Source organism: Pezoporus wallicus, unplaced genomic scaffold (genome assembly GCF_028554395.1).
Source record: "Pezoporus wallicus isolate ANWC-B61680 ecotype Strahan unplaced genomic scaffold, APGP_CSIRO_Pwel_v1 contig_16, whole genome shotgun sequence".
Taxonomy (NCBI): Eukaryota; Metazoa; Chordata; class Aves; order Psittaciformes; family Psittacidae; genus Pezoporus; species Pezoporus wallicus.
Window position 1 is genome coordinate 2,216,898 of NW_026641478.1, and position 21,963 is coordinate 2,238,860.

A 21,963-nucleotide genomic window follows, 5' to 3' on the forward strand; every position below is an offset into this window, starting at 1 on the left:
TTCAAAAAACCCTAAACTAGGGCTATGTGAAGGGCATTCACATAGAAACAAAAGATGATTTTAAAATCTGCTGGTTAAAACACCTGTTTCTAGGATAGAATGGGTAAAGAAACGTCAGCCAGAGTCCTCGGAAAAAGCCACTGAAGTCGCATGTTGTCTAAACATGTTAGTGTTGGATGGATATCCGCTTGCATGACTTCAAATGCTATGCTGACGGGAGTACCCAGATCTACGTTTGTAATAACAAGCATCAAGCGGCTATATACTGCTAAACAGTTAGTGTAAATAAATGTTATGCCGATTTCTTTCCTGGTTCTGTAATTAGCTCTCTGCATACAGGCTCTGAGACGTTCTCATCGTGGACTGCAAAGCGAAGGGGAGGAGTGCCAGGCTGACCAGAAAAGTGCTTTTTCACATCTAAAAAACAGCCTTCGCTGTAATTGATAGGGGATAAGTTTGTGGAGGGGGAGGTTGCCAACACCTCTATGGATTCACAAACCCTCTCTCAGAGCTGCAAGGTTGGTAGGGCCAGGAGAAAGGTGGGAAGTTTGGGTTTTTTTCCAAGGCTCCGCTACGTGTTGCACTTTTCCCATGCAATGTGAGCCCTTTCGTGTTGCACTAAAGGATGGCGTCCCTCCTTTTTCTCCTCCTTCAGTGAAACATGCAGGAGCTTAACTCACCGTCTCGTGTCTTATGGGGAAATACGCTCTGCGTCGAAACCACACCTCAAAACAAGTAAATAGAAACTTGCCTCACTGGGGGGGGGGGGGGGGGGGGGAGGAAACGGGACGGGACGGTGGGGTGGGGAGACAATAGGCGCTCTTTTCCTCTCCCCTTCTTCCTCCTCCTCCGAGCTACTTCTGTAACAGCATTTTCCCGGCGTACGGTAAAGATGTATATTACAGCACCGAAATGTATTAGCAGCAGGTTTTGGAGTATGAGTTCCCTTCGGGACAGAAAATAATAAATTTGAATGACTGCCTCTAAACCCCTTTTGAAGTTGAAAGGCAGGGCAGACGGCTATTTTCCAATGTCTGCATTTAGCAGCGCTTCCTTATAAATAATAGTAAAGCACGAGAGGGGCCACAGCAGACCGCCGCACTTGTTGAAAACCTTCTTTCACTTCGCTGCGAGCACCAAGCCGTCCGTCCCTCCCCGTACTGAGCCCTGCCTGCACAGCGCACAGGCACAGCGCAGGGGGCAGCCCGGCTGCTGAGCGCCGGGATCGGGGGCGGGCCGGGAACCGGTACCGGCCACCCTGCCCTGCCACCGCCGCGCTCTCCTCGTCCGGGCACTCCACGGAGGCCCAGGGCGGGCGCGGTGCGGGGAGGAACCGCCCGCGCTCCCCGTAGGCAGGGCATCCCGCAGGGCCGGCCCCCTTCGTCGGGCTGGGTGGGGTGTAGGGGGGGGCGGGGGTGGAGTAGGGTGAAATAGAGGCGGGCGTGTATCACCGGGTAGATACCCGCGGCCAGGTACAGGCGGAGGCACTGACGACACTGGAGTGGCTGGGCGCTCGGGCTGTGGCTCCTGGGGAGTGAGCGCACGACTAGCCACCGCCTGCCCGCCCGCCCGCCCGGAGCCGCCCGCGGGCAGTCCCCCTGCGCCGGGGCGGGCAGCCCGTCCGCGCCGCACCCGCCGCCTCCTGCAGCCCGCCTCATGGCTACCAGAGTGTTGACCATGAGCGCGCGCCTGGGTCCCGCGCAGCAGCCCGAGGAGCCGGTGTTCGCGCAGCTCAAGCCCGTGCTGGGGGCCAGGGACGCAGCGATCTTTCCCGGGGACGACCTCAAGCAGCAACAGCCACCGCCGCCGCCTCAGCAGCAACCGCCGCAGCAGCAGCAGCAGCACCCGGGGGGCGGTGGCGGCGGCGCGACCCTGCCAGCCGAGGAGATGGTACAGGTAGGCGGTGGGCAACCCCTCACGGCCCACCGGCAGTCGGCCGGGCGGGCGGGGAGTGGCCGTGAGGAACGGACGGGCGGGAGAGCGGGATTGGGTGGGGCCGCGGTGCGGGCGAGGGCAGCGGACCCCGAGGTGCGAGTCTGGGTCGGCGGGTGCGTGTGTGAGGGGGAGCGGCCGCCGCCGCCCAGCCCGCCTGCGCGGAGCAGAGAGCGCTCCCGCCTTCCCGCCGGCGGAGCCCGGTGAGGCGGCCGGGGCTGAGGCGGGGCGCGGGCTCCAGGGCGGCTGACGGGGCGTTGTGGGGAGCGGGGCTGCCCCCGCGGGTGTGTTGAAAGCCGCAGCTGCTGCCTGCTTGCTTGCCCGGCGGCGGGATTAGAGCGGCCGCCTGTCCCCTCGCCCACGCTAGGAGTCATGTTCAGGGGGGAACGGGGACACGGCACACCGGGCGAGAGGGGACTTCCCGGGACTTTCTACCCGTCCCGGGAGCGGATCCACCGGCAAACAGCTGGAGGAGCTAACAGGAGCAAGGCGGCGGCCGCAGCCCCGCGAAGGGTGTTCGCTGAGAAGCGGCACCCGGCAGGCAGCGGCCGTGAGGAGACACCGACCTGGAGCTGCTGCGTGTCAGCCTTGTCCCTGGGAAGGGGCGTCCCGGGGATCCCCCGGTGCCGGGCAGCGGTCTGACGGGAGTTGCGTTTCGGTAGCGCCTTCCCCAGCGAATAAATAAGTCTTCAAAGCGAGCTGCTCTCGGCTCGTAAACAAGGGCTGGAAAAAGTAGCCTGGCATGTCGGGGCAGATCCACATCAAAGGGACGGGAAAGGCGGCTCTGTTTGTGGTGTTTACCGGGGGTCTTTGAAGAAAGGCCCTAAAAATCCACTTTCTGGCAGAGTTGCTGTTTGTCAGCTGCTTTCTCCTGTGGGGCGCTAAACGGGTCTGGTATGAGCGCTCTCTTGACAGGGCAGGGGGGAATGTAGCATTTGCCCACTGGAGAGTGCGTGATAAATGCTTTGCCGATGACTACCAGCAATGGATCGGGCTCCAGCCACCCACGGATTCCCTCGCACCACTACGCTAAGGGAAACATTTCCCAGTAATTAAAGAGCTTTCCTAGTACCGAGGCATGCATGGATAGACACATGTTTATCACGCTGTTGACCAATTATACACTGTATAGATTACTATTTTATTTAAAGTATAGTGCTGGAGACGCTTCACACAAAGGGTACTCTGAGGCAGTCAACCCGTCCTCTTATTTAGCATTATTTATAACTTTAACATTTTGGTGTCGTATTTTTAATCAAATGCCTTTGGTTAAAAAATGATGATGAAAGATATTGGAAGTATATATAGGAAAAAAAAAAACAACATTATTTGAAGTGTTAGCATTCAAATAGCCAGCTGAGGATGTGGCTTTTAGCGTTAGCATTTCAAAGAGAATCGGGTGAAACAGATAGGCAGTCACCCTGCTCCAGCAGTGAATTCCAGAGCGGGAGATCTGCAGATTAGGCAGAGTGCCTGTCATTTATGCACCTCGCGCTGTCTGGTAGGCATAAAAGATGGAAAGTTTGCCGTGCACTGAAATACCGGCTCGCTCTTAGTGCTTGCTGTGCATGAACGACTCATGCCATGGCTTTTTCTCCTTGTCCTTGGTGATGTTGATTATCACGCCGATTATAAAAGACAGATTTTCATTAGCGTGAAGGTTTATAGCTTCCTCTGTAGGTAGCTTGTGGCCAGCTGAACAGTATTGTTTTATTTGCAAAACCTCACGTGAGTTGCATGCCATCATCTTTCTCAGATGGTAACAAATCATGTGGGTTATGGTTTGTTTTCTTTTTGTAGACAAGATGTGAAATGGAGAAATACCTGGCACCTCAGCTTCCGCCTGTCCCCGTCATCCCTGAGCATAAGAAATACAGAAGAGACAGTGCCTCGGTTGTAGACCAGTTTTTCACTGACAGCGAAGGGTTGCCTTACAGCATCAACATGAATGTCTTCCTCCCCGACATCAGCCACCTGAGAACTGGCCTGTACAAATCCCAGCGACCTTGTGTAACCCACATCAAGACAGAGCCAGTCACCGTCTTCAGTCACCAGAGCGAAACTACCGCCCCTGCCCCCCCCACTCAGGCCCTCCCCGAATTTACCAGCATCTTCAGCTCCCACCAGACCCCTGATGTGAACAACATTTTCATCAAGCAGGAGCTTCCTACTCCAGACGTTCATCTTTCCGTCACACCCCAGCAAGGCCAGTTGTATCAGCTCCTGAGCTCACCGGATTTAGATATGCCCAACACTACTACTCAGGCAGCCGTGATGGACTCCCTTAACAATGTCTCCATGCCATCAGCCATGACGGGCCTTAACACGCTCTCCTCGGCTGTTCCACAGACTGCAATGAAACAGTTCCAGGGCATCCCCCCCTGCACCTACACCATGCCAAACCAGTTTCTGCAGCAGCAGGCCACTTACTTCCCTCCTTCCCCTCCAAGCTCTGAGCCTGGAAGTCCAGACAGACAAGCAGAGATGCTGCAGAATTTAACCCCCCCTCCGTCATACGCTGCAACTATAGCTTCCAAGCTGGCAATTCACAATCCGAATTTACCAGCAGCTTTGCCCATAACCCCCCAGAACATCCAACCAGTCAGATACAACAGGAGAAGTAACCCAGATTTGGAGAAAAGACGTATCCACTACTGTGACTATCCTGGTAAGCGATCTGTGCCAGAAAATACCAGCTCTTGCAATAATAAAAATGGGGAATAATCGTGGATGGGGTATAAGTGTTTTTTCTTTAGCTGTAGTCTGCACCTAGGGAGAATCAAATATTTCCTTGCCGAAGTAAAATTTTTCTGGTTTGTGTGGCACATGTTCACATGGTTTAAATAATATACACCCTTCATGTCATTTATCATTCTCTTAAATACCTGATCTTATTTTACCATGATGCAAAAATTGTACTCTGTAGGAAAAAAAAAAACAATAAAAATTACGGCCTCCTGTAATGTAAGTCAGTGTGACCATGTAGCTCCTGCTTGCACTTTCCTAATGCCCATGATGGAGCAGAGCCTTTGTCCAGTGCATCACAGCTCAGTTAGATTCTGCTCACGCTGAAAGAGCCATTTCAGCTCCCAGTAGCCGAGGCCATGGCCATTTCTTCTGTTTTACAAACGGGATCCAGCTGCCCACATAAATCCATTAAAGTTGTCCCTGAAAATTGTCCACAGATGGATTCCCTTCCATCCTTTTCTGTGTTGAAGGAAAGATAGACCTGGCTATAAACTGCGCTGCCATGTAGTACATGATCCCAGATAAAAGATACTCACACCCATCCGAGCACAGAGAAAAGCTGCTGCTCGTGGCTCATCTCCCCCTTTACCAACATAACTCTCAGTGAGGTATTACCCATTCAGTGTACCTTGTGATAAATGTTCAGTGGGAGAGTTACGCTGAGCCCTGAATGACAGTGACTCCAAGTCTGCTTTGATGAAATCCTTTAGGAAATATTTAAAAAATAAAGTTCTGCTCTGAGATTTTAACCTACCTAGCAGGTGTTACAGTACGTAGATTGTAGCAGCTATTGGTCTATCCTACATTACAAGGTAGTAAGTCTACCAGAAACACGCATTTTTCTCTTCTCTGTGTAAAGCAACATAGCCCTAGGAACTTTCTTTATCAAATCTTAACTCTAAAGAATGATGGTGCCAGAAGGTACTAAACTTAAATGTTTCCAGCTAGTACCCCAGCACCTAAATGTAACATGGAGTGTTAATGTTCTCCCTGCTGAAATGCCTCTCTGCTTTTTTATTTTGTCTTGTAGGCTGCACAAAAGTTTATACGAAATCTTCTCACTTAAAAGCGCACCTGAGAACTCACACGGGTATGTACTCACTGTATCTCACAGTCTCTTGTTCGTTCATGGCTTACACATTTTCTGAGAAAGTAAGCATGTTTGATCTGCCATCTTCTCCCTGCTTTCCGTGGAGTGCTATGGGTTCAGGCTAGCTGTTCAGTTAAGAAAAATTTTAGGGTTCAGTCAATGAGGAGAAAAATTGCTTTTATTCTTGCTGCAGTTTACATAAACCTTTTATAATACAGAACTTGAAATAGGTAAGAATAAACAGATAAAGCTTTCCTTTTCAATATAAAGTGTTACCAAAAAAGGACTTTTTTCCCCTGAATAATGAATTAATCGTAGTGAACATATTAGAGTTTTCAAGACTCATTTAAATAGGTAGAATTTTCTTGCTTGGGCTTTTTCTTTGACCTGTTAGAATTATTTAGTCTTAGATTTTTTTTTTTTCAGAAATGTCATGAAAATTCCCAGGATATTTCTGTTTCCTTAGCTAAGTATGCCTTTTTTTTTAAAGACAAATTATTCTATATATTTATTTTTTAAAAAGAGAGTTAATTTTTGGTCAGTGAAAGACATTGCAATGGAGGAAATTTAAAGTGTCAGTGTGTCACGCTTGGTTTTTGTACCTCAGTCAAATTCTGCCAGCAGCTACAGAGGCTGTCCCTGTTGGTGGGCCTGCATGGAGCAGAGCTGGGTACAGTGTTGCTTGTGCATGGGTGCAGGAGCCATGCAGGCAGAGGACAGGGTTGGAAGGTGGAACCTCCTGCCCTAGGTGCTTTTCCTAAGCATTCACCCGCTGAGGCAGGGGGAAGAAGGAGAGAAATGGGAGAAAAACGTAGCTCACCAACAGCGTGCCTGAAACTATTTAGGACAGTTCTTAGCTGGGATGTTTGTACAGAACTGCTCATGCTAAATCAGTGAATGCACATGACTGATCTCGTAAATAAATGAGAGAGCTGTGACTCCTGTTTTTAAAACAAAGAGTGAACCCCACCTCTTCTCTGTGTGGACCTCGATTCAGAGCAAAACACAAGGCAGAGTTGAAGCAACTTGTTTATTGAAGCAGGCTGTCGGCGTTGCAGCTGTGCCGTTCAAGTAATGGGGTTTCACCTACATTTAAATCATAAATCAGAACAAAACTTAACATGAGCTATGATCTAACAAAATGTTTTGCTATCTCTATGGAAACAAGGCCTTCTATTCAGCAGCTATTTTGAATCGATCGTTGGATTATCGTAAAGAAATTGAGTATCTCCAGGCTAAATGTTACTATAGAAATTTTGTTTTGATAAATGAGTTATCTGTGCTGCAGTCACAGTCAAAAATTACAAGCAATCGTACAAATGTTACTGCCTTGCATTAGTAATAGACTAAGCAAGAACACTGTTAAAAATATTTTTGATATATGTAATCACTCCTTAGCCATAAACTCAGTAAGAAGGGAATATTTTCATGAGGCTCTAAACCTGAATAATCTCAGCGAGTATAATCCTGTTGCTCTTTAATAAATAATCTGTAAATTTAAGGGTGTGTGATTTCCCCTTGCGCACTTTAGCCAGCAACTAAATACAGCTTTAAATATCTCACTTGCTATTACACGATAACTAGGAAGAGAGATAAAAGCAAAGCTTTCGTCTAAGAACGAACAATTACATAGTCAGCATTTCAAATGTACTCATTTCCTTTGTAAAATCAGTTTATATCTTTTTTTTTGGTAACGACTGTAGGGTGTATAAACTTAATACCTGTGTGCACAGAAATACAGACCATGTTGCTAACATATATTGATTAGGGTCACTAATGTTTATTGTTGCCTTCACTTTTTTACCTATAGATATTTGACCTTAGAAATGCGGACGAATGTGCAAAGGTCAGAGGAGCTGATGTATTCATGGAAACAAGAATGTTGTTTTAGATAAAAATCTAGTGAACTTAAGCAGGTCTGTAATACAAAGGGTCTTCTGGGGAGGTGAATGAAGGGATAAACTGTCTAAGGTGTGCATTACATGCAGGAATGTGAGTCTGTATCCTGTTACCTGCATTATTTCACAGTTTGCATTAGTTTAACTGTCTTGAATATTCAGTTAATACTTGAGGATTTCCAGCACCGATTCTGATCTCTGCTTTAACATATGGTTGAAGTGTATATTATGGGGAAAATCTCTGACTTACCCAGTACTGTAAATCCATTAAGTGAACGTTAAAGTAAATGAGTGCAAACTCGGGGAAACCTGTGAAGTTGCACATCTCCCCCAGGAGCACAGGGGAATCTTGTTATTGATCTCCAAAGAGAAGGGCTCCATGCCGAGGGCTAAATTTGGGTGTGTACCTCTGTGCATCCCATCCCCCAGCACTGTGAATTCATACTGCACTATGAAGTTTTGATTATTTATTTTTTAAGGGTTTTTTTTTTCCTTTTTTTTTAAGGACTTCTGTGAAGCTTTTACCTTCAAAGTCTAAAGCAAGTGTCACGTAATCCATTTTAATAAAGTTGTGTATGATATTCTTTCAAATCCCTTCAGGTATAGCAGACCTGTTTATCTGGCTAAACCCGTTCTTTAGTAATCATGGACCACTGAAGTTGTTTTCTCCTTATTCTTAGTTTCTTAACAATACCTTTTAAAATTGGCTGCAGTCTCTCTCTCATCCCAACCAGTTCCCGCCCTTTTCAGCAATCTGTCATCTTAAAATAAAAGAGCCTGCAGCAGAGTTTGTCTGCCATTAAAAGTCAAGACAAACCTTATGGTTTTCCTTTTGTATTGGAAAATCTCAGCCTTTTCACAGTATTTACTTAGCAGCCTTTCTCTCTGAAAGGCTTTCACTGGGTTTAGTAGGCATTCTTTGAGAACAAACCTAAGGGACATGTTATTTTTGATAGGTGGAATGTAGGCTGTGGTCTTTTTTTTTTTCCTTTTTTAAATTCAGATCTGAACACACTGTCAGACTTTATAAATTACAATTAAATAAAACTACAGAAAATGGGCAAAAGAAAAATCCATTGCATTTTTCTTCTTGGGTGTGCCCAAGGTGTTTACCTTGCACCATGTCAGGTGGTATTAGCTGGTGTAGTTATGCTGATTTAGTGTAATTACACTGAACTTTTGTAGTTGATGAAGAATCCAATATTCACTAACGAGCGAAGCAAGGTTAATGTGTAAGGAGTACCTGTCACTGAAGCAGGCATGTGGGTTTTTCTCTCTAAGTAATGCTGTAGCACTCATAAATTGTGAAGTAAATTTTAGTTGTGTGTGTTAGGTAACCCTAAAATTGAACATGAACGAAGATTTTAATGCTGCAAAGTTACAGGACATTTTGTATCCATCTGCACGCAGTTCTGAAGCAGATGTCTGATACATTTTAATACCTCAAAACTCTTAAGTATGATATCTTACCTCTATATTATTTGTTCCTGAAACAGGTAAAATGGTATTCAGTATGCTAAGGTACCTGTTGGAACATCTCTCAAACAGATTGGAGTTTTTGACCTTTTGAAGCAGGGATTTTTCTTTTAAAACAATTTTACCTGTTAGTCATGGAACAAGTTTTTGTTTCATAACCAGCATTGTGCAACTATGGTATATGATTGGGGACGGAGTTGTGCATTTGTTGCAGGCTGTCCAGCAGTAAAACCACCTTCAGGCTCTGGCATAACAGCTATAATGTGCCAAGTGTCACTGAAAAGCAGTTACTTGTGTGTTGTAGATAAACCTCATTCAGTTCCTTTTCTGGCATCTGAGTATGTACACATATATATCAAGTACTCCCTTAGAAACAGCATTCCTATAACTTACCTTGTTAGATTTCTTAATGTTAAAGATACGCATTGTGGAAGTTGAGCCCTTGATATTCACTGTGGGGAATACCTTACCTGGGCCCTACCTGTAACGCTGCAGAAGAGCTGCTGGCTCCATGGTGGGGGTTTCCTTTTATTATTTCTGTGAACAGCTGCACACTTCAGACTTGTGTATGGTTTTAAGAGGAAAATCTGTCATTGTTTTGAACACATCAAGGCACACACATCGAGGACATTTTCCAGCTGCATATTGGTTTTCTGTATACAGAGTCTTTGTACAGGCATGTTGTCTGGTCACATGGTGGGCTTGCCATTAATAGTTTCAAGCATTAACTGCAGAACTATTTCATCTCTATCTATAGATCTAGTTTGGTGATGGGAAGTGGAAGCTGAGATAACTGAAGAGAAATGGCATTTCTCTAAATGAGATCCACTCAAAATACTTCCACTGTTCCTAGTTATTTCAAATGTTTATGTAAGCATGGGACAGCTGCTGACTTGTGTGGTTCCTCAAGGTGTTAAACATTTTTATTTTAGATCTCTGCCTCAATAGATCCAGAATTAGGCGCTGATCAACATCGGTATTAGGACCAGTTGTGTGCAATAGACTTCCACAGCCCATAGGACTTGACACTCCCAGCTTACCATAGCTGTATGCGGATGCTTGTCAAAGGAGGTACCATACAGAATTGCCTGGGAATTTGGGATGCCCGTTGTTCAGAAGGAAGGACAAGCAGTAGCTGGTCTTCTACTGCAGAAAAGCACCTTTTGAAAACATGTATTGACTCAATTCTGAGACTTACGTGGGGGATTTCTCTTATGGTGTACAAGTGGGGAGTGGAGGCCTCAAGATTCAGCTTTGCTCAGGGTTGCAGCATTCTGTGTACATAGCAAATCTCATCCTGGAAAAATCTTTGCATCATGAAAACTGCTATTAAGTAATACCTCTGTGCAGATTCTGCTTCTTTAACCTGCTAGATGAGTCAGTTGCACAGATTATAGTTTAAGGGAGGTGTCGGTAAATGCCATCATTGATAGAGACAATAAGGAAAAATAGAGGCAAGTTAAATAAAACTATTGACAAAGTGCATTAAAGTGCAGTGTTGCTAGACACTGCTGGAGAATATGTTGATATCTTTTATTTATGAATTCTGCTAAATCCATTAGTTGCCTGTATGAGAAATGGAAGTACATTATTTTCCTGTGCAAACCACAGTTTAAGGGAAAATAATGTGCTTTTATTTTTCAAATACATTGTGAATGATTGCAGATCTTGGGATTAATTGATCTGGTTCTTTATCTGTAGCCATAAGCAAAATGAGACATGTTTGAATGTGTTGTTCAAAAGAGGCTGAAATCTTAGCAATACACACCTAAATTTTAGTGAAGTATTAGTGGCCATTCACGTCAGTGTCGAGCACACAATTTTTATGAAGCAGGAATTAAATTCCAAGGTGTCAGGTGAGGGGTACTCCTGTTAGATTTTTAGATACTGAAAAGAAAAGCCTAATATTTTCTTTCTGATTAAAAGTCTAGAAAGTCCCTCTAAGCATGCAAGCTTAAAAAAACCTGTTGTTTCTGTCAATTGCTCCCTGAGAGGATTAAACTTCAGTTCCAGGATATTTGATTCCTGATAAGGCAACTGTTGACCTAAGAGACCAGCTTTAAATATAGTTCATTTTCAGTCCGCCCTACATAGGCTAATATAGTCCTAAGATTCACAGCAATTGCCAGTGATTAAAACTTTCCATTATTTGATTAGACATTCCTTATTGTAATTAATTTCTGAGCTTGACTGGAACGATTGACTCCTTGTTCCAGGGTAGTGTTGGTGTTTGTTGTTTGTTAGATGACCTGCACCTCCCATTGGTGAAAGATTAGAAACATTTAAGTAATGTCCTAGTTTAGTCTGAGTATCTTGGTAGCAGCATTCCTGTCCTGTCAGCTTGCATTATTTATATTCAGGGTCTCTAACAACTCTGATTAAAGACATATTAAAACCTTTGATTTTGGCAAGTGTAGAGTGCCTCGCTTTGAGTTAAAACTGCTTTAATGTATTGCTTTTTTTTTTTGTGTGTATATGTGTGTGTGTGTGCATACAGTGGATGGAAATCTGGAAGTCTACAGTACATATTGAATAAATTCCATTTTAAAAGCACCTCTTATCTGACTGTACAAGAGCTAGTGTTATTGGTGTGTGTTCTTGCACCATGGGCATGTATGAGGAAATGTGTTCTTCAGCGCAGGACATGTAGACACAGCAATGCACCCCAGATGGCATGGACTTCTGATGAACCTACTTTAAAAAAAAAATTTCTTTCCTCTTTGTTTGCATATCTCCTTGAAGAGAGACCACCTCTGTTAAGACAAAATGTTATACCAGAAAGAAAATAAACCATCACACAGGCCAGTCAAGATTCCCCAGTAATCCTTGAACTGCGTAAGACAACACTTAACGAGTGCTTCAAGCACTGGTAGGAGTGCTGAGGAGAAGATAATGCCTTCTGTGCCTCTCTAGTCAGAAGGTGAATGATGCACAACTCGATTGTCCTGTTTGCTTACCAGGCAGTTTCCTTTTTTTTCCTGTGCGTGCTTCTGTTAAGAGATCAAATACTGCTTGGTTTAGCAGTCATCAGCCTTACACAGTGCAACAGCTCTCTGTTACAGGATTCCTTAAAATGCTGTTTTGCCGTGAAGTAGTACTTAACGGTCACTCTCTAGCCATTACTATACTAGGCAGAGGCTTTACCACGTTTAAAAATGTACGGCATATGTTACGGATTTGTATTACTGGTGGATGTTTCAAGGACTAAATTTATTTTGTCACTCACAAAATAAGCTGGATGTACCTTATGTACTGTCAGCCCTCTGATCCATCTCCATCTTGGACAACTGAGGATTTCAGTGCTCTAAAGTGCTTTTAGACACCTGATGGACATTTTAAGTTGAAATTTCAGCTTTCTGCTATTTCTCAAAAAAAAATGAAACAAAACAAAAAACACACTCCAAAAACCACAAAAACAACAAAACCCTGTCTTTAAAAAGAGCAAAAAAAAAACCCCCAACAAACAACCCCCACCCCCCCAACAAGCTGCTTTTAATGATGACTAAAGTGCTTAGTCAATAGCAATAGCAGAAGGAAGGTCTAATTTTAGGTAAATGCTGAGAGCTAAAAACCTCTTTTGAATGAGTGCAGACATACACCCAAGCAGCAACTTTCATTTCCAGTCAGCCTGGAAGAGACCAAAGTTAAAAACCTTAGTGCTATAAACTAGGGGAAACCTATTTCAGGCAAACTAAAACAGAGGGAACACATTTCATTTGTTTGGTTTGTTTTTTTTTTCTCACACCATGTGAGGGAACCAAGACAACTGATGTTAAGATGTGAAAAAATTGAAAGCAAATGCACAAAAAAATCCAAAATTATCTGTTCTTAAATAATACAGGTTATGCATATAACTGGTGCAATTACAGTGCTGAAACCTATGCTTTGCCTTTTTATCACACCTAATTGTGTAATTTTTAAGGCTGAACCCTTGCCACTAGAAATAATTCCATAATAGAAACGAGTAATATTAAAATGATGGAAAGAATGGCGGGTGGTGTCTTTACACTTTTATACCCTCACAAGCAGTAATCAGGTATTGTCTTTTTAGAGTCTTTGACAAGTGTGCTGCATTTTCTTCTTCAAGGAAGCTCCAAACTCACTTTTTTGACAGAAATTTCTGATAGGAAATAAGAGAAGTTGCAGGCCTTGGCTGGTGTAATACCTGTATTGGGGTTTCTACATACCAACAGAGTTACGTAACTTTAGATTTGAAAATCTGGCCCTTGTTTGCAGTTTTACATTTAAAGAAAGCTGTCCTAGCAGGGAATTGCAGAAATAAAGTCACACAATTCTTTGGTGAAATAAGGAAGCTTATTTTCTGTTGATAGGAAATTCATCATTAATGGAGGTTTTCAGTGACTTGGTTTTTTCCAAACAGGATTTTAAACAGAAATATTTTCTTGAGCAGAGGCTACATGTTGAAGATACAGGGTGTCTTCAAAATGACCGTCACCCCCACCACCACTGGTGGCACTGTACCTTATCCAAATGGACACAGCCATGATGGTCACTGCCAGTGGCTAGAATTAGTGTTCGGAAAGCAATTGGTGCCTTTGACACCACTAAATCCCCCAAAAATACATTAAAGAGAGAAGAGCCCACACAATATGCCTCACTGGTCCAGACCGTTCTGTTGTGGGATCAACAAGGATCCTGAAACTTGTGATTTACCTTGGAATAGTTTTATCAGTTGAAGCGGCTGGTTAGGTTAGCATGTTATATGTGCATGTCCAGACATATTTTTGACATCCTTACAATCTCACGCCTTAGAAATTCTGGTTTGTTTTTTTTGTGTTTGGTTTTGTGTTTTTTTTTTTTTTTGTAACAGACACACACTGCAAGCAGAATAGTCTTCTTTCAGGTTAAACTACCTTATCTCTTGCTAGGTGCTTTCTGTTAAAGAGCTTCCAAACTAAACAAGCGGGCTTAAAATTTCTGTGCTCAAGTACAAGTCTGTTTCTCATACTCCACAAATGTATTTCTTTTAAACTGGAGAATGGATGCATATTAACAGCTCAAGAACTTAAAAATATATTTTGTGATGTATATGCCTAGCAAAACATTTTAAACCAGTGATACTGGAAGGAGGTTATGCAGAAATCCAATTAAACTTATGAAATCCGTATCCTGTTGAAGTATAATTTAAAGGAAAGCAGTTCTGTTTCCCAGAAGTGCTGTGTATAATATTTCTGGCTTGGGAAGAAAGGGTTGGAGTGTGCTGTTTGGCTGGAAATTGGTACCAGCTTCCTCCATGGTGTTTTAGTTAACAGTGTTGACATTCTAACAAATCCTGTGGAAGCTCCCCTGAAGTGGAGGAGTTAGCTGTTTTCTTGCTTTTACAGTGAAATATCTGTTTGATACCGCGATCGTGTTCCAGTAACTGTGTTGTACTACCTTTGCATTTGATGACCAGTGGCATTCTTGGTTTTAACACCCTATAGAAGCCCTAAATTGCTGGAGGAAAACCAAATATTTCTGAAACTTACAGCTACTGTATTTCCCACAATCATTAAAGTAAACAAATCTTACATTACCATGTAGGCAGTGAAAACAGGGGATAAAGGGTTCAGTGTCCCTTGTTGTGTATACCTGCTTTTTAAAAAAGAAATCTTCATCACGAGATTTCTCAGCAAAGAAGTAGGATCACTTCAGAAAATATGTAACATGAGGCTCTTTTTCCCTTGCTGCAGGAGCTTAAACCAAATTCTTATTTCTGCTGAATGACAAAAAGCATGTGTATAGGTTGAGAGAAAATACTACTAGCTAGTTGTTGTTCTGCTTTCTTTAAAGGAGTGAAAATAATCTCCACCTTCTTTTTCTTGCCCCCCTTCCTCCTTGCCCAAAAGGAAAACATTTAAAATTGATGCAGTTCTTAAATAGAACTTTCCAACGGAAACTAGTATTACAAACATAGATATTCAGTATTTTACCCCTAGGATTTATTCAAAATAATCAGTGCCTCTACACACTGGAACTAAAAATACACTTTCCAGTTCTCACTGTTGGCCAAAGCAGGGGTTAAAAGCAGCATTCTGGCTTTACTTTCCAGTACATAAAAGTAACACTGTTAAAACAATTTGTGTAAAGGCACCAGCTTGTTCCCTGCCCTATCCCCTGAGTTTAGCTGGGTTTAGCTAGGTTTAGCTCAGGTCTGCAGAAGGGCTGGCCAGGAGGAGCAGTCAGTGCATGGCACTGCCCAGTTTTATCTCTGAGCAGCGCTGCTGCCCAGGAGGGTTGGTGGCTGTTGCAGGCAGGGAAGAGACCAGGACAGCAAGATGGTTTCTAGATGGTGTCTCCTGGAAATGGAGTCCCCTGGAGTTCAATGGGGGTCTCTGATTAAGCGTTGACTTGGAAGCTGTGGCATCCAGCAAGACACGGGGTTCTGCAGCTGAGAGTTCGCATGCTAGGAGCCTTCATATCACCTGCTCATGCTGTTTGCAGATTAGAAAATGTTTTAGAAGGGGACAGCAGTTTTGTTTGGACTCAGGCAGGGTGAGGTACCAACTCCACGTGACAGCTTTGAGACTCCTTTTGTGGTACAGTGTATGTATGGTGAAACTGCGCATACTTATACCTTCTTGATGCCAGGCTTGGAAACTGATTTTAACTTCCTGGTCCTTTAAGGAAGGAAGGTTTTTAACTTCTGATCTGGTCCAGATATTGCTAGGTTTCTGTTCAACTAGTGGTGTTTTCCTGCTATCTTTACCATTTCTCATTCCTCATGTGAAGTGTATAAGCAGGTGTTTGGAGTATGTAGAGGCTTGACCATACATATGTTCTGTGTGGGCAGTTAGGGTGGCAGGATCACAAGACTGGGAGTTTAGCATCAAGTATAATATAACAGTTTTAAGTGAAGGCTTTTAAAGAAGAGTTTGAAGCCAGTGTGTGAGAAAAGGAGAAAGAAAGGAGAGAAAGAAATACACTGGCTTTAAGTTAAGGTGCTTCAAATGACGGATTAATGTTTTGTGCAACCTGTGTGCACGTGTGTTTTAACACAGAGCGCTCACAGAAGATCTCCCTGGTGCTGTGCCTATGGGAGCAGCAGCAGTCTTACAGACAGCATTAATAACCCAATTTAAATACATTAAGAATGATGTATATAGTACAGAAGATCCCTTGCTGAATAAAGATCTTTTCTGTCATTCTGCCATGAAGAGTAAATGTGTTATCTCACCTGGCTTCTCTGATGTTATAAATGCTTTACACACTGGGTTTGAATGAAATCTATATTTTAACCTGTATAGGTTGCATGGAGCAAAAGAGTCCTCAGTGGATCATTCCGGTCGTCAGTCAGCATCAGATAAGAGTATATTCAGCTATGACAGAAATTTGTAATGATTTGTGTTCTGATTTGCTATCCACCAAATACTTTTGAACTCTGTGAGAGGAGATGCCAGGCTCTAAGTTTGTTTTTCTTAAGGGATGATATGTTTCCCCTGTGATTTCAATAAATCCCAGTCTCTGTTTATGCAATGAAGTGGTTGGGGGGGGGGGTATTTTTTCTTGTAGAGGTCTGGTCCTGGTTCTGACTGTGCTGCCAACATGAAGTCACATCCCCATTGTGAGCAAAGGACTGGTTTTGCTCTTAGTAGTAGACAGAAATTTGCTAGTTACTTGATCAGAGAAGCAGTAGAAACTCCCAGACAAAACCAGTTTCATAATTTCATCTGTATGATAAATTAGCACCTCTGAAGTAATGTTTTGTAGTTTCTCAGATGGTGTTCTCTGCATAGCTGGTACAGAACAAACAGTCTGATTGCAGGATACTGGCTCCTGTCTTTCTTCCGCATGCTTGTGTGACGATAAACCAGGGAAAAGTAGGAGTCACTCCACTCAGCTGTGGATTGAGACTGTGAGGGTAAAGGTCTGAGACTGATGGAGGGGCAGAAGCTCTGTAAGATGTGTTGGAAAAGACTTTTTGGAAAGCTCAGGCATGTTCTGATTCTGCTCCAGATGAAGCTACTGCCAGGTGCTTTGACAAATTCATTTTTCTTTCTCTTTTTTGCCAAATGAGTCAAATTAATATAAAGGCTATAGATAACAATCCATTCTCCCAACTGAAAAGTGTTTTTGTCAACCAACATCAAGGAATAGCCTATAAATGGGTAATCTTAGCCTCTTTATTTATATGAAGCTTGCTTGCATGGTGACATCATGTCCATACCCGCTTCTGAGCAGGTGTACTTACACGCAGAAAGTTCTGGTTTCACACAGAAGTCAACTTGGCTTTGTGGCTTTATAGTTCTTCCATTTCAACAAACACCTATAAATAACAGGCATGCTTAAAATACCTCATTTATGATTCTAAAATGGATGAACGCAATCATTTTAGGTGCTCGGGCTGGTGTGTTCAAGACCAGCTGGATAGTTTGAAGCTGTATTTGGAGCTGCTGTAACACAGCAAGTTCTCAGAGATGACATGCTCCCCATACATCAGTATAGACTGATGGATACTGCAAGCACTAAAATATGGCTGTTTAAACACCTGATTGTATATGTTAAATGTTAAATTCTTAAAACTGCTTTGATTGTTCAGGTACTTTCTCCTACATATAGCTAGCCCAAATTGGGATACCACAAGTGTTTATTGCCCCTTAGATTTTAGAAAATACTATCCATGTGGTGTTTGTAACACACTGTACCCCTTTCTTTGCACATCAGAAGCTCTTGAATAATCTGCACACTACAAAGAATCTTTATAGAAATCTTCCTTCCCATTTCAGACCTCTTAAAAAAACTCTCTATAATTTAATTTACCCATTTTAAAAAGGTGCAAGCATAAGTCACAAACTAGGCCGGATTGTCACATTCAACTGCTTTTTCCCCTACTCCCTCACACACTGAGATGAGTGTAAGGGGGGGTATTTCAGTCTCATGCAGGGTTTTTTTTTTCTCTGTGATTTTTCTGTACCATAGCTGCCTCTAATTTGTGTGTTTGAAGGTTTCGTAGATTTTATGTGTTAAATCATGGAATCACTGAATTGATAGAATTGAAAGGGACCTCTGGAGATGAGAGAGAAGAGCAAGATTTGCTGGAAAAACAAAGGGGCTGTTGGTTTGAGGCCTACTGAATAGATACATGAAGAAGCATCAGCTCCTCCATTGTCATTGTCATTTATTTCTGGTTTAAATTGAAGAGCAGTGCCATGCAATATGATCTTGAATCATTTTTCTCCTGAAGAGTGGCAGCTGACATTGTCATTTCTCTGTGCTCTCTTTCAGGTGAGAAGCCATACAAGTGCACGTGGGAGGGCTGCGACTGGCGATTTGCTCGCTCAGATGAGTTAACGCGCCACTACAGGAAGCACACAGGGGCAAAGCCCTTCCAGTGCGCGGTCTGCAATCGCAGCTTCTCCCGCTCTGACCACCTGGCTCTCCACATGAAGAGGCACCAGAACTGAAAGCTGGGCTTGTCGTTGAGGCTGTTTTGTATCTATGCAATTTCCTATTGACTCTTGACGCGCAACTAAAGTTAGTTTAATTTTTGAGTATGGGTTACCCATTTAAAAGAAATCTCGAAAGAAACTGGAAATGTATATTTTGTATATTTATGCAGAAAAAGGGAAGACACTGTATCACAGTACCAGCGTGTTCAGTCACTTGTTTGCTCTCATGATGTATATGGCTTTAGTCAGCAGGTTACATCTCTTCACAAGTATTATGTCTTGACACATTGCAGCTTTATACATTTTTTTTTTCCTCTTGCAGTGTTTTGACCAAAGCACTGTCATTGTTGTGACAATGTTTAGTAAACAAATTAATGAGAGGCTGCAGGTGAATGAACACAGTGGAAAAGCCATGAATTGTAATCTGTCAGGTTTTTACTGGACGTACTTAGTACTTGTGGGGGTTTTTCTTAAACGTTAAGTCATTCTGTGAAAAAAGGTACATAGGAAAATTCATAAACAGCCATAGAACAAACATTTTGTTCTGTATGTTGCATGTTTGCTATGACAAAGATTTTGTAAATATGCAAATCAGCTTTTTAGGTTTAATACAAAAAGTTTTCTAACAATCATCTGAAAAAAGGCAGTTGTTTTACATTTGATAACACGGCACATTTACAGAAAAAAAGTTATTTAAATACCTCTCAAAACCATACTGACTTAGCTTTGTTTTTCTTCAGAGAAATGAGCTAGACATTCAGATGTGTCGTACCTGTTAACTAAAATGGTGTGCACTGAATATTCAAAACAGGATTTTGTTTTCAAGTTGCTTAAAAGGGCAAAGACATGGAGAATGAACCGTAAAGTCATCATTGGAAGCTTAACTAACGGGGATAGTTGCAAGGAACACAGAATGTTAAACCTCTTACTATAAGCTAAACTTAGTATCACTTTAAAAAGAAGGATTTAGAATGCAATTTTCATATACAGACACATTAAGCTGGTTCAGCACCAGTGTGATCTAGTTTTGTGTGGATATTGCATGTAATTTACTAGAAGGTAAGGATACAGTGATTTTGTGTCAAATTACAGCACAGTCTAGTTAATCCACTGTTGAGATTGACACACGCAATGGAAAACTTACTGCTGACAAAAGTAGCTGAAACTCCACTGAAGACAGTGAGGCGGTGCCCTTTTATGCTAACAATGACTTTGATCCACCGTGTTCAGCCTAGAAATAGTAGATGGAGGGCCAAAGATGAGGTTAGACCATGTAGGATTTGGCCAGGCAACAGGAGAAAACCAAGCAAACTTAGGAAGTGTCTGGACTCCACAAGCTGTAACATTAAGCTGTCAACCAAAGGCTAGAATAGACAATCAAAATACCAAAAAAAAGGATCTTGCAGGAAAACCTAGCTTTGTTAAAACTGTTGTTTGTCTTTATTTATTTGTGGTATATGATAGACTCTCTTTTTTTTTTTAAGACAATTTTACATATACTTGATAAATTATAGTTTTGTTTGTTATAGTTAGAAATGTTGCTATTAATGTAAATAGTTGACAAACGATGTAAATAATTTTGTAAGGCTTCAAATGTTTGTACATGGAAACATGCAGGAATTGGTTGCTGTTTTGCTTCTTTTGCCTCCCCCCCCCCCCCCCTTTTTGTATTGTGGTATTTCCTATGCAAATGATGGAGCAAACAGCTGTATAGTTGTAGAATGTTTTGAGAGAGAATGAAATGGTTTATATATAAAGACTCTTTTTTTTTTTTTTGCAAAATAAAACAAAGTGCCTAATGTGTGTTTGTCTGTGTGTGTGTGTGTGCTCTCTGTAGCTCCTGACAGGGACAGCTCTGTGGTTTTCACGGGGAGCTGGAAATCATAGCAACATGAAGCTAAGAATGTTCGTTCTTCACAGCAAGGATTGTCTCTTTGGAAAGTACCTGGCACTTCCGTATCCTGCCCTGATGAAAATAAGAAGTAGAAACAGAGAAGGGATCGTGCTTTTCTGCTATCGGAACTTTAAAGGAAGTGTATGGTAGCCTGAAAGTGGGTGGTGCAATTGTCCACAGTATCTAGATGGTAAATTAAAGGTACCCTTTGGGTACATGAAAGTATACAAATTCTCTTCAACTTTCAAAGTGGGTAAAACCTACTCACACTTCTGACGACCTATAGTGTTGGCAGAAAGAAGTTTCTCCCAAAAAAAGTCCTTTCATGCCCTCGGTAGACAAGAAGGTCCCACAGCAGGACTGTGCAGTCCCCCACAGCAGATTCTCCTTTTCAGTGTTTTTCCCTTGGGAGATGGAAGTGTGGTTCTGTTGATAAATTGAGGTGGATGAGATCTAGGGGTTACATCTGTCTTGTGGTCACTTCCTCCAAGCTTAAAGAAAAGAGGCACGCTGAGCATTTTAGAAGAAATGTAACTTCAATCAAAGAGTCAGTTTGAATATCATTTACTACCAAATTATAATCATCCAATTAAATCAACTGTCAGGTTATTAAAATTTCAGTTGTTCTCTTGTAAACTCTGATCTCCTAAATCCTTTCCCGAATGCCTCTGCTCTTTCCTTACAACCTAACTTTGATTTTTCTTTCTTTCTTTGATGTTTCTCTCCTAACCTCTCCCACATGTCAGCTAATCCCTCCTTTTAAAAAAATACCTAAGGTAGCATTAAGGAAGTCGGTGAAGACCTGGTTAATTACCAAGAAATTCTGCCTGCGTCTCACCTAACTGCACAACCACAAACACGAGAGCGATGTGTTGGAAAACAGGGAGAGAGAACTCCCAGCAGCACTGCTGCGGCATTCTCTTTTCTGGTCCAGCCATTAGGAAAACACACGTGTTTCTTAGGAGCCTGTCTTGCTCTGATGGGAAGCTGGCAATGAATTGGGCAATCAGTCATGTGCCATCACCGTGAAAGAGAGCTACCAGAGATTATTTTGCTCAGTGCAGGGTGAAGTGAGTAACAGCATGGCAGCATGGGGCATTCGGAGCTACGAGCCTCCCTGTTCAGCTCAGCCCATCAGTTTGGGGTTGCAGCAGTGAAGGGTTTGATAGCCCTTTAGTCCTGGGCAGTTAGGTCTTCTCCCATCCTGTGTTTTGTCCCAACTCCATAGATGAAGGCAGCACTTGCTTTTGAGTTTCTCATGTCTTTTCACAATGAAAGCCCGCTGATTGCGTGGTTTTAGCCTCCAACATTGCCTCATACTTGTTTTAGATGTTTCTGTTGCTCAGCTACCTGGTTGCATAAACCAGCTTAATGGCTTCATATTAATCTTGAATGAAAGGCCATAATTAGGCCCATCTACTTCAGAGCGTTTAACCTAATGCAAACAGAGACAGGCACAGCAGACCCGTGCGGCCAAATACATTACAAAACCAAAAGCAGAGGAGCTTTCTTCACTGGCAAGTGCTATGTCCGCAA

The 21,963-nt window shown here is 42.8% G+C and overlaps 1 protein-coding gene across 3 annotated transcripts; it reads left to right on the top strand.

Moving 5' to 3' along the window:
• Positions 1-1,407: 1,407 nt before the first annotated feature.
• On the top strand, positions 1,408-20,336 carry KLF5 (KLF transcription factor 5). Of its 3 annotated transcripts, none has more exons than XM_057424059.1 (4): positions 1,408-1,896; positions 3,733-4,600; positions 5,711-5,770; positions 18,370-20,336. In XM_057424059.1, the coding sequence occupies exons 1-4, from the start codon at positions 1,657-1,659 to the stop codon at positions 18,546-18,548; spliced, it is 1,347 nt and encodes a 448-aa protein (XP_057280042.1). In that variant the 5' UTR covers positions 1,408-1,656; the 3' UTR covers positions 18,549-20,336. The 3 variants fall into 3 exon arrangements, with proteins under 3 accessions (XP_057280042.1, XP_057280043.1, XP_057280044.1); XM_057424060.1 differs by lacking the exon at positions 1,408-1,896 and adding an exon at positions 2,029-2,135; XM_057424061.1 differs by lacking the exon at positions 1,408-1,896 and adding an exon at positions 2,643-3,433.
• Positions 20,337-21,963: the final 1,627 nt, after the last annotated feature.